Source organism: Prinia subflava, chromosome 13 (assembly GCF_021018805.1).
Source record: "Prinia subflava isolate CZ2003 ecotype Zambia chromosome 13, Cam_Psub_1.2, whole genome shotgun sequence".
Taxonomy (NCBI): domain Eukaryota; kingdom Metazoa; phylum Chordata; class Aves; order Passeriformes; family Cisticolidae; genus Prinia; species Prinia subflava.
This window is the reverse complement of record NC_086259.1, coordinates 17,668,790-17,681,681: the sequence shown is the minus strand read 5'-3', so window position 1 is coordinate 17,681,681 and position 12,892 is coordinate 17,668,790. Positions and strand designations below refer to the sequence as shown.

At 41.7% G+C, this 12,892-nt stretch overlaps 1 protein-coding gene across 3 annotated transcripts in view; it reads right to left on the bottom strand.

The window, feature by feature from the left end:
* CDH13 (cadherin 13) overlaps positions 1-12,892 on the bottom strand; it is a 440,900-nt gene that overhangs the window by 44,436 nt on the left and 383,572 nt on the right. For all 3 annotated transcript variants that reach the window (XM_063410982.1, XM_063410981.1, XM_063410983.1), the window contains 2 exons: positions 4,754-4,936; positions 3,504-3,757 (listed from right to left, as the gene is read on the bottom strand). In XM_063410982.1, coding sequence (XP_063267052.1) covers positions 3,504-3,757; positions 4,754-4,936 — 437 coding nt within the window. The remainder of the gene's footprint in view (positions 1-3,503; positions 3,758-4,753; positions 4,937-12,892) is intronic.

The following is a 12,892-nucleotide window of genomic DNA, read 5'->3' as shown; positions in this document are numbered from 1 at the left end:
AGTACCCAAAATTAAACTCTCAAATCTGGCACAAAAATAACAATGGTCCCTGATTAAGAAATCAAATTTCAGAAACTTCATTACCGTTCTATTAATAAATTGTTGGGTCATAATTAAAATGGGACCTGCTGGATTGCTTTCATTTTTTTTAATTCTGGAAAAGATGGAAACTGTAGAGAGGTTTAAATGCTTAAAAAAAAAGAGGAAAAGAAAAAAAGAAAGGTTAATGAATCTGAGAAATGTGACCCAGCTTGAACAAGCTCTTTTTCTTTCTGGGAGCAATGGGAGTGGAACAAACACTTTTTTCCACCTCTTATTTCCAGGATGGTGCTCCCACCTCTACCTCCCTCTGGAATTTTAATGTCCCTGGAACAGGGAAGAGCTGACACCGTGCAAGTCCTGCCACTCCTGTGCAGACAAACGGCCACAGCCCCAGGTCTGTGATTTGGAGTCTTATTCCTCTCACTGAAACACTTTTTTTGCCAGCTTGTTTGAGCTTTGAAATGAAATTCTTCCTCAGCCTGCAAAAACACTTGAAGCTGAAGAATAAAAAGGAAAATTGCTTCAAAAGTACAGCTGTCTTCAGGAAATTTTACAAAGTAAGCCACGTTTTTCAGAGATAAGTAATTTGATTCTGATTCAGATCTGCATTGTTCAAAGAATAAATTCAATCTAGTTGCAGACAATGGCAAAAATGGTTTCTCTGCTCTTTTTTGTTGGCCTTGAAATGCATTTATCATGTTATATCTAGTAGAGTAACTAAATTTCCTGATTACAAATAATCAGCAGCTCCTTCTACAAGTTCTATACAGCAAATTAACTAAAAATATCCCTGCAGTTAGATATATTTCAGTGGTTACAGGCTGAAAAAGAGAACCCAAATCCCACCAACATTACTAATTCTCTGCTGCTCTGCCCGTTTTGAAGAGATTTATATTTGTTGGGGGTTATGTACACTGTTCACACAACACAACTCTGACATTCCTTGCTGCTTGCAGACAAAACATTGCTCACCTATGGTCATTAATATTCAATTAATCCACAGACTCATTTAGGAGCCTGTGCTGTCCCTGCTTGGTCGTTATTTTGCCAAATGGTGACAGCAAGGACTGGTGGCACAATCATAGAGAACCACAAATTTGGTGTCAGTGCCCTGTAAAGGTCCTGCCCATTGTCCCAAACTCTAAGCACGCACCTCTCCGTGGGAATTTGAGGGAAATATTTCAGCCAGACCCCACCCAGGGAGTGGTTTTGGCTTCCATACGTGGAATTTGAGCCTGTCTTTAATTGCAGATGCTGCTCTCATAGCACAGTGCCTTTTTCACTGCTGGTACCCAGGTGCTTCAATGCCTGTCAGCATTAAAACATCTTTTAAAAATGCTGTTTTATGCTTTCCAGTTATTTTAGCAATAGGACTGACAGGTAGTGAAATTTAGCCTTTTTCTGATGCATCCTGCCACTTCCCAGATTCCCATTACATTTGCATTATTTTCCTCTAACTTACACAACCACTTCCATTTCCATCGTTTCTTTATATGATCATTCCTCATTCCCAGCCCAGCCTAGCTTAATTCTGCTCTTCTTCTCTGCACATAAAAGGGAAAAAAATATCTTGCTTTTGGCTATAAGCCTTCCATGCTTGGCTATGCAGATATAGTAAAACTTCTGCAAAAATTCTGTTTATCTTATGAGTTAGTCAAGATTTGGGAGGTTCCTTGGCAGCCAGTTGTGTTTATGTTACTTGACTTTACACACCACCCTTAGAGCTAATTGAAGAGTATTCAGTGACTCATTGGGTGCCCTTTGAATTCAGGGTCAATGTAGTTTGGAGAAATTCAGCAAAATCAGTAGGTCAAGGGGAAATTTCAGATAATAGGTGCTGGATTGTTGGCTTTGATAATAAAATCCTTACACTTCCATGGCTTTTCTCTTTTGGCATCACAAAATGAGCTGTTACGTTAATAAATGTTAGTTTTCCCCACCTCCCATGAAAATACATAAATTATGGAGAACATCAATGAATTTGTTTCTTAAACTCAGTCCAAAACCCAAAGGAAATAAAAATCTGTTTCCTGCACAAGCCAGGCTCTGAGCAAAGCTTCTGAGGGTCACATTGCCCTGTCTGACAAGAAACAGAAATTCCATCCATAGACACAAATTTTTGTGTATGAAATAAGGGGTCTTTGGAGCAAAATCTAAACTTAAGAATAAGAAATTATTCTATAAATAAATCCATTTAGAAAACAAGGAGAAAGATGTGCTAAGAACCATCCTCCAGATAAACTGGTATTTCTATGGTAGAAGTCAAAGGATAAAAAAGGAACTATTAATGTTATTAGCAACGTTATCTTTGAGGCATTGCAGAGAATTGAAACTTTTAATTATCTGCCTTGCCTTTTCCCTCCTTCCTTGGAGATTGGCACACTCACCTGCTAAAATTCACCTCCTACCATTCAAACCCAAGCCCTCTGCAATGACATTTGCACCAAGGCTTGCTACTGACAGAGAACTCCTTCAGATAAGCAGAATTTTGCTTTATTGCAGAACAGTACACGTGTCAAACCTTCTTTAAGGGTTGCACAATCCCTGCTGAATAACCCTGTGACAGCAGAGGGATCTCTGCCCATGGTCTGGATTGACAGAGCCGTTGTTCAGCTGCAGCTCTGAAGTCATTCTCACAAGGTGTTTACCCCCTTTTATGTACACTGAGACCGGGGGGAAATCATACTCACGAGGAGAAATGAAAAATTAAACACAGCTGTAGGTTTTAGTGGTAGTGCCTAACATGTAGTTCTCAAATGCTGAGAAAATCTGTCTGGAAAGCCAATTTAGTTTTAGGGAACAAAGTTGTTGGTTTTTCATTTTTTATAGAATCTAAAGCCAAAAGACAAAACCAGCTGGATCAAAATATAAGATGATGATACCACATAATCCAGGTTTACTCCTTGTAAGATGGCACAAGTGTGGGATTATACTGTTATAGCACAGAAATAATAATTTATTTTCATTTATCTGGACAAGACCAAGTCTTATCTTCCTTTAGCTTCAGTCTTTCACTGGGAAATATTTTCTCAGCTCTTGAAAGTAAATGGACAGTCATTATTTCACTGAGAGACATTATAAATTATCATAAACTGATTTAAACCCTATGTAAAACAGATGCATCGTTTCTATAGATATTTTTAACTTTTATATCTCTTCCCTGGCTTTCATGAAGGAAGAGGAATAAACAAGCAGGTTAAAAGTAATTTGGAAACTGTGCAAAGCGAAGTCAATTGCTTGATTCCTCTACTGTGGGAATCTCACGGTGGGAAAAATTATTATTTCCTGTCTAATACACTCATGTGTTTACAACAAATTGAATCACTAATTGTGGGAAAAAAAATATAAATTGTAACTTCTCAGTGTGTGGAGCTGAAGGAAGTCAAACATAAATCTGCTCTGGCGGGCGGATTTTTGGGCACAAAATCTTAGTGAGGGATGGAAAGGAGAAAAGCCCTCACCTGATGGTCTGGTGCTGCAGCGTGTCGGGGTCGGTGGCGTTCAGCGTGAGCACCACGCTGCCCACGGGGATGTTCTCCTGCTTGGTCACGGCCATGGGGTTGGGGTGGAACACGGGGCCCTCGTTGACGTCCTCCACGGTGATCTGCACCGTGGCCGTGGAGCTGGGGCCGTAGGCGATGTCCGGGATCAGCGGGTCCTCGTTCTCCACTTTGATCAGCAGCGTGTGGAAGGCTGAGATCTCGTAGTCCAGAGGCTGAAAAACAGACGAGCAGGGGGTGAAGCTCAAGGACAAGGTTTAACACCTTCTCCTTTAGCCCCCGGCAAACTTGCAGACAGCAGAATTAACCAGAAAGCAACAACAACGTTCCCTGCAACTCAAACTTGGTGAGAGTTTAGGATTAGACACACTCAGTTCTAAAAGACATTGAAGAAAATAAACATAATGAACTTAAAAAACGCATGGAGACATCCCTCTGTCCATTAACTTGCATTTTTTTGTGCCATACCTCACAGACACAATTCAGTGCTCATATATACATGTTTATTTATATGTAGCATGTATTTAACAAACAAATGAGTCGCACTCAGTAACAACCCATGACAACAACACAAGCTGCTTTCTCAGCTCCTGTCTTGAAATCAAAGGCACTGCCATGGGAATACATGGATTTGTCTTAAGAGTTGACAATGCCTCTTCTGAAGCCAAAATGAGAGCATTCTGGTACAGGCAGCAAACGGCTGTTTTCTTCTTTTTTTTATTTGTTTTATTTTTATTTGAGACATAGGATTGTCTTCATACAAAGACAGGCAATAAATTTTCCTATGAGACTTTTGAAATGTGGGACCAATCCACTTTAGAAATGTGGATTCAGTCTGAATCGATGCCCTCTTCTTCCCTGTACTTGCATGTGTTGTCTAAGTGAGAACAAAATGGGGCCCTTGAATTCTAATTGAACCTCCAGCAACAAACAAAACTTTGTATTTAAATCTACTATTTATTGTGATGACTACAGCAAATCTGGGTGTTATTTAAGCACAGCAGCAACACAGTTAGGAACAGTCAGTCCTTGTGACTAAAAGAATTAAAATTACTGTGACAGAAGAAGGGAGTTATGCACAAAGCTTGGACAAGAGCTGGCAGCCAACTTTGTATCTTCGAATAACCTATCCCTGCCGTGCCTCGCTTTACGCAGCGAACCCGGGGGTGAACCTGGCAGCAGAAATGCAGGGCAGGAGGGATTGCTCTCACCTTGACCACAGAGAGCATGCCCTCGTTGGTCTGGGGGTTGGTGTGGATCTCGAAGCTCTGCCCCGGGTTCCCGTTGATGATGGAGTAGACGGCTCTCCAGGCCCCCGTGGCGGGGTCGTCCCGGTCGCCCACGGTCAGGTTCACTATCACACCCGTGACCCCCTCCTTCACTGTGGCCTGGAACTGGGGAAAAACACAAAAAAACCTCGTTACTATTTCCACTTAATGACCACACACACAGGAAATGTCCAAGGCAGCAGTAATTATTTACCCCAGCAGGAGGGAGATGGAATCCTTGACCGGAACTGGACGTCGTGGGCTTTAAATAATGCGCTCTCACTTATGAAATGTGAGGTAGCACATTTCAGCTGCTCTCCACTAAACAGATGGTGGATAAGCAGAGATGTGATAGGAGTGGAGTTGGAGAAGGTTCTGATCACAAGAAGACAGTTCAGCTCATATTAGTGGAAAGTGAAGCATGAAAATACCTGCAGTGCTGCACAGCTGCATGTATCCCCTTCCTCTGAGGAAGAGAAGCCTGCCTTATACAGACCACTCCTGCCTTCAAATCTACTTTTATTCACAAACAAATCCAGTTTTGCATTTCACACTCTGTTTTTCATGATTTATTCCCCCCGCATTCATTTTTCACTGCGCCATTATCAAGACACAAAACAGGCCTCACAAAGACCATTCCCAGAGCATTTTTTGAGGGCTTGCTCTAAGACACTCAAAAATAATTGGACCTCGTGCTACCACTTTGTCTGCATAACTAAAAGTCAGTGTTGCTTTCTTTTTTTGTGGCAGGAGAATTTTTTATGACCTTGTGAAATGCATTGCTGGACGATTCAACCAGCCAAGCCCTGTAAGAAAATTCTAGTTTATTCTCCATCATTCTTATTTATGTAGGAAAAAGCATTAAGCAAACCACTGGAAGAGCTTGTAAGGGTCAGATTTAATAACACTCCTCACCTTTCAAGCACTTGAGGCTGACGTGCTAAAAGCTCTGTATATAAGAGTGATAAGATAATACCTGCTCTGGAGGTGGATAAAGCAGGCTGATAACAGACCTAATCCTGAGAAGTGCTGAACATCAGCACTGCCATTACAGATCATTAGGGAATCTTAGCATTTCGAGGGATTAAGCCTTCAGAAGTCCAAAATTACAAACTTTAATGACACAAATAGGTTTTGCTGCTCGTGTGCCCCTTAAAAGCTGCATTGTTGGTGACAATGCATCACTCGAGGGCAAGAGTCACCCATGTGGCTTCAAAACCTAAATAAACTAAATGTCTTTTCCTCTGTCTTATAGAACACAAGAAGCCATAACACTGCAGAAGAGTTTGTGAAAATACCGAGTCCAGAAAATGGCAGTTTATTAATATATCCATTTCCCACTCTGGACAAATAGGAGGTAAAGTGGATTTCCTCATATGAAAATAAAGAAAAGATGACTATGTCTTCCCCTGTGTTCAGTTATCTTTGTTTTTCTTCTTTTTCAATAGATTTGATTTATCTTCCCAAACCCTTCTTCATTTTTTCTGTGTAATTTGAGTGCATGCATTCAGTTCAAGCTTTCCAGCCTCAAACCTGATTTCATAAAAGGATGACATTAATAATTGGCTATTTCTATCTTCCTTGGTGTATCTAACAAAGAATTTAAAGATTCTTTTGATTTTGATAGTTAATATATAACAGGTTGTGATTGAGCTTTGTTGCAGACAGTTCATTAAGCTCATTTGCAGTTTAATTAACTCTAAATGATAATACAACAATATTTTCACTTGCTTGGAAACAAATTAAAAGGAATACTCTATTAAGAATCTTGGAACTAACAGAAGAATTATTACCAAGATTGTGTTCCTTTCAGCTCAGCCAAATGTTGTCACTGTCAAGCAGACTTGGCTGCCTCTTACTCTGATTGAAAATAACCAATTAGCCTGATTGATATTTTTATATTATTTCATATCGTCCCAACCTGAGCATGTATAATATGTGACATCAGAACTATAGGGGTCAGAATTTTTCCCACAAGAGTTCAGTACCCAAGAATTTCCATTCAGCTGCATAAAAAGGTGACCAGACTTCAAGGAGCCTAATTCTAAAGAATCTAATCCTTAGATTTGATCAGGCATCTGCTCCTAATTCATATCGATCCTTCGGAAAAATCTTTTCCTTAATCCTCCAGTCTGATTCAATTAAGTGTCCAGGAGTCCCTGGCTCACCTTGGGAACTGTAAGTGCTGTTAGGGTAAAATATTAAAAGATATGACTGTTTTATTCAGATATTTTATTGTGAAGCCTGTGTTAGAAAATTATTGTATTTACCCCGCCAGTGCCAGACTGATGGAAAAGGTTGCCATGGTGTACCAGTAGTTTAAGAAATATGGAATGTCAGGCTAAGGGTATCCAAATCAAGGATATCTCAGCTGGGATTGGCTTTCTCCTGCATCCTTATTTTCTCCTTTTTTAGGGAGAGCTCTCAGTAACTTCAGCTGCAGAGAGAAAGGGCACAGCACTGCCGAGCTGCTGACTCCTGCAGGTCGAGGAAAGTCCAGCACCCACAGGGAAAGGCTGTGCCAAGCCAAAATATTCCAGGTACAGCAGTCCCCTCACCCCCAGCATCCCTCACAGCTTGGAAACAACCACATAAACACAGAGATCTGGAGCTGTCTGGAACGTTAGGCTAAAATCTGTTCAAGATGGATGGAAAAGCAGAATGATCAGACCACAGAAGTTGTCACAGAGGTCTCCTCTAAATTTACAATGTGAAAAGTGTAATAAATCACAGATTTGTGATTGCAAAGGGCACTTATCTACTGTGATACCGTGTGGCCTAGAAAAATATAGTGTATTTTATCTCGAAGGTGAACTCTTTTGCCTGTTCAGTCACCTTCATTTAAGGAATAAACCTCCCAACATTCAGAAAAATCTGTTACACTTATACCGAGTCCCTTTCAAAAACAGAAGTAAAAAAGGGAATTTAAAAACCATGAAAGGGCAAAAATAGGAATTAGATTTGGAAACAGAGAAAAAATAAAAAATAACCACAGGTTCCTCACATTTCACAGTGAAAGGTTTACCCTCTCAAGGCACAGTGCTTGACTGGGAAGTCTGAGCCAGTGCTCTAAAATAAAACCCCACGGTGGCTAACACAAATAATTGGATCACAAGTTAATTGATTTTACTCATTTTAAATATCTGCACATCCCCTAAGCACCTCTATAAATTAAGAATAAAGTAGATGAGTTCAGTACTTTATTTAAACTGCTATCATTTGGACCCATTTTAACACTAATAACTTAGAAGGAGAATACCCTGGGCCAGAGGGGGTTTTTGGGTTTTCTGGAATGGGCCGTGTGCATTTATTGCTTCTGAGTATTTGAAATTTGAGGTTCACCTGCTCTGTGATGTGCCACGCTGTCATTTATTGTGTTTAACATGCATACAGCCCAGAGATTTTAGTGATTCTGTCATTTTTAAAGTTTTAGAAATATAGGGAAGAAAAAAGATGCACTTATTCTTTTTCTGTATCCGAAATCCTGTGGCAAAACACACAGAAAATGGAGTGGTCCAAACTTGGAAGGAAACCCTGAGTGAGCAGCAGTTAATGGGGAATGGAAAGATTTTGAGGAATTATCGTGATGGGTGTAGATAAAGAGAGTGGGGCTTGTGAGGGTGCATAAATAGACTTGAAAATGTAACAAGTCAGCAAAGTTTGCATGACAGACAGATGGGGAGCAGCTGGGGACACTGGAATTCTTGTGGCAGAAAAAGTTCAGAAAAGTTCAGAAAGCAGAAAAGTTCAAAACAGCAGTGCTCAAACACAGCCTGAGCACGGGAGAAAGTCTCAGTCCATCAGACTGCTCCTCCTTTCCCTGATTTTGCAAGCTTAAATGAGTTGTTGTTTCCTGCTGGAGGCAGGAGGTGACGCTGAGGCAAATCCTCCTCCACTCTGAGCCCTGAATGAGCAGGGATGGCACTGGCAGCTCTCACTGACAGAAAATTCCTCTGGATGCTCTCAAGACAAACCAGCTTTGTCAGGTTCCCACCGCAGGGCAGGCACACGAAAAGATCACCCTGCAAAATGTCATCATCTGAGAATCCAGGCCCTGACCCCGCCTCACTTCACACAAGGCTGGAAATGGTACCCAGAGCGTGTGAAAATCAGATTCTTATCTCACTGAAAGCTCCTGTAGTAAATGAGATTCTGTTCCTGACTTCTCCGAGCAGGTGAGGAGGTGAACTCGGGTGCACCAGGCTCACCTGGCTGTCTCCTGTCCAGCAGCAGCGTGAGCAGGCACCAACAACACCTTTAGGAGGCCACCAAAAATCTGTCTGGGAGAGGGGCACTGACACCCAAGTTAAAGAGCTGCCACAAGCAGCAAACACAAAGCCAGATAAACCTGCCTGGGCTCGGTGATCACCACCCAAAGACTCATTAAGATTCTGCACGCTGTGATTCCCACTCAGGAACAAACAAATTAAAACTCTGTGTCAGTTTGCATTTATCAGGGTGATATTCCAGTGGAAGGTACTCTGTGCTGCTATCATGAGTTTGTCTCCTCTTCTATATATCATAAAAGATGGAAAATAGTGGGATGTATTAATTCGTACGTCTGTGTTAGAAATTCCACAGAGAAATTGTATTATTGCACTTATCTCCCTCCGCTGAAGCCCTCTGCCTTTTTGACCATATTTTGTCTAATTTCTTGAGGATGTGATGACAGGTTAGAGAATCTCTTGCAACCTGCCTGCTTGTTTTGCCTTTGCCTTTCCATGCTGCCATTCAGCACAAACACACCTGAGCTCCCAGGATTTATCTGCCAAGGAAACAGCGTACCCTCCACAGCTCTGTACCTGCAACATCTCCGAGTGCAAATGAAATTTCAGAGTGCAGGTCACAATGCAGGCCTGCATTCTGGATCAGTCGGGAGTGAGAGTCTCATAAATGCCAGAAATGAGCGTTTCAGGTGGAATTCAGGAGGAATTCATGTGGAATTCAGGTGGAATTCAGCGGGACACAAAGCCCAGCTTGCCAGAGAAGGGTGAACCGAGTCACTGGCGCTGGAGGCAGGGGAAGTCCAAGGAGGGAACAGGATTTGTGCCTCGACCAAAGAGGTGCTTTTCCACCTTTCCTCCCATCCCAAGGGCCCGGGGAGGTGCCTGCTGCCCCTGGAGGGCTGGAAAACTGCACCCGAGCTAAATCACTTTATACCAAACTCTCCACTGCAGCAATTTAATGGAAAAAAACAGCGTGGTCAAGGTGAGTTGCAACTCAGTGCTACAGCTCCTGAATATCTTCTGCAGATTTTAAATGTATTTTACTTCTTAAGACTTTGTTATGTGGACACAAACAGCAGCTCTATTTCACTGCAAAAATATCTGTATTAAAGTGATGGATTGAGTTGATGTAAGCTGCACACCAAGCAACACATGAAACACTCGGAAAGCCATTTAGATGAAAGACACCACATAAATACAAAGCATTATCGTGGTATGACAAGGATTAGATGGTGTAAACGAGATGCAAAGCAGAAATTATGGCTGTGAGTCACCTAAACAGGCTTTGTAATTGTCATTGTCTTACTGCCATAATGCTGGCTCGTAGGCACTGCATTATTTCTCAACTGAAAGTGTTTCTTTCAGCTTATTCTGTATTTTTTTTTTCTGAACACATAATATTATTCCTCCTCCCTGGTGAAACTACAAAAAAAATCAATTGTAGCTTAGGGAAAAAAAAAAAAAAAGCACAAAACTTTTCAAATATATGAAATTGACCATAATAATTTCGGATGCATTTTCAGTTTTTACTTTTGGATGATTTTTCACAGCCTCTGCATTGTAAACACTTTGTGATCTTTCAAGGCGCACACCAGTTGCTTTACAAAGTAAAAGCAGGACTCAGTAATGAAGGACTGAATGAATATTTTTGTCTGCAAAATCTTTGTCTGTAAGTCTGCAATCTGATGGATCATTTAGGTAAATGGAAGGGTGAGCATTTAATTCTGCTCTCTGGAACATGAATGCAACGTCTGCAGGCTCTGAACTTGTGCCTTTTTGTAGAAAAACACAAAGATGCTTAAAACCATGGATATGCATCATGAATGAGCAAAAAAAGGGACATTTCAGCATGGCTTAATTTTGTTCTGCTGCTTTTTAGTCTACTTGGAAAGGAATAAAGAACCAAAAACTCATTAATTAGGGTTCAGGTAAAAATCCCTCTGGGAAAACCCCCTGGTTTTCCACCAGGCCAAACAATTTCTGGGACTGAGACCACTTCAAGAACTCCTCAGGTGTTAAAATTCATGATTGAGTTGAAGTGGGTTAAAATGAAAAAAATAATGGGGAAAAATGGATGGAAGGAAGGGGAGGAAGGGGAGGAAGGGAGGGAGGGAGGGAGGGAGGGAGGGAGGAAGGGAGGGAGGGAGGGAGGGAGGGAGGGAGGGAGGGAGGAAGGAAGGAAGGAAGGAAGGAAGGAAGGAAGGAAGGAAGGAAGGAAGGAAGGAAGGAAGGAAGGAAGGAAGGAAGGAAGGAAGGAAGGAAGGAAGGAAGGAAGGAAGGAAGGAAGGAAGGAAGGAAGGAAGGAAGGAAGGAAGGAAGGAAGGAAGGAAGGAAGGAAGGAAGGAAGGAAGGAAGGAAGGAAGGAAGGAAGGAAGGAAGGAAGGAAGGAAGGAAGGAAGGAAGGAAGGAAGGAAGGAAGGAAGGAAGGAAGGAAGGAAGGAAGGAAGGAAGGAAGGAAGGAAGGAAGGAAGGAAGGAAGGAAGGAAGGAAGGAAGGAAGGAAGGAAGGAAGGAAGGAAGGAAGGAAGGAAGGAAGGAAGGAAGGAAGGAAGGAAGGAAGGACCTGCTGGGTGCTGCAGGAGCTGCCTGTAAGGTTGCCAGTGTGAAGGGTCCTCCCATCCCTCTTGCGAACACCATAAATCTTTGAAAACTTTGGAAGATCTACAGAATAAGATCCTCACAAGAGCCATAAATTAATTTACAGAACTTTCCCCCTGCTTCTTCCCCCCAGCAGTACTGAAATCCCATTTGGAGCTGCTGCTGGTTTCAATCCTTTTATTTATGTGCTTGCAGAAGACCAAAAAGCCATTTGGGGACTGTAAATAAGTGATGGTGAAGGTTGCTTGAAAAACAGAGACTTTCTGGAATTATTTTGAAGACTTTGTTTACACAAGATTCTGACTCTTCCTCAGCCCAGCTCAGGGCATCACTGAGCAAAGGCAAAAAAAGACAATTCTAACACATTTTAATCATATGTTGAATGCCTGCTTCAAAGCCTGTTACCTCCAGGTATACATCAAATATCTGAAGGTTCAGAAGGAAGACAAAGATGCACTCTCTCTGTTTTTTTTTTTTTTTCCCTGAATAGATAAATAATTTAGAAATGATTCATTCTTTTTCACTTTCTGTGGTTTCTGGAATAAATCAAGCACCCACAAATAATTGGACACCTTCAGAATGATGGTTGTATCAGAGAAAAACAAACACTCCTCCCGCAGGTGGACAGCGCACAGGGAAAGGTCACCGTATTTATTACATTTAAGGAACTTCGGAGAAAACCTCAAATAATGATGTTATTTTCTGAGCTATAAAACATTCCTTCACAGCAGGTAGAACAAACCTTATGTTTAAAACAGCAGCATGAGAGAAAATGATGATGTGAGCGGGGCTGGAGGAGCAGAGCACACCTGCTCTGCTGCCCGGGGAGAGCTCTGCCTTTCACATTTATGAGGCCCCTTGTGCTGGATTCAGCCAACCCAGCTCCTCTCATTTCTCCCCCAGTGCACTCCCCATCAAGGGCAGTGTTCAGCCTGTATTCTTTCTGAGATGCTGGATGTCTTCTTTAAATGAACTTTAAATAGAATACACCTCACTGGATTTCGCTTTCTTTTTTCAGCTGCCGGATCTGAGGAGCACAAAGGTTTTTTCCAGGATTTTTTTTCCCTCCCCACTCATCCTAATGGTGGTGACAAAAGAAGGGAAGGAGGCCTTGTGAAATGGTCCTTTTTTCATTTTTAGCAGAGACTTTTTCATACCCAAAGTGACTTTTCTGATGCTGAAAATGAACATGCGAACATACAAGGTGGAATTACTGATACTGCCCTGGTAAGAGAAAAAACTGGACTCATTTTACAAGG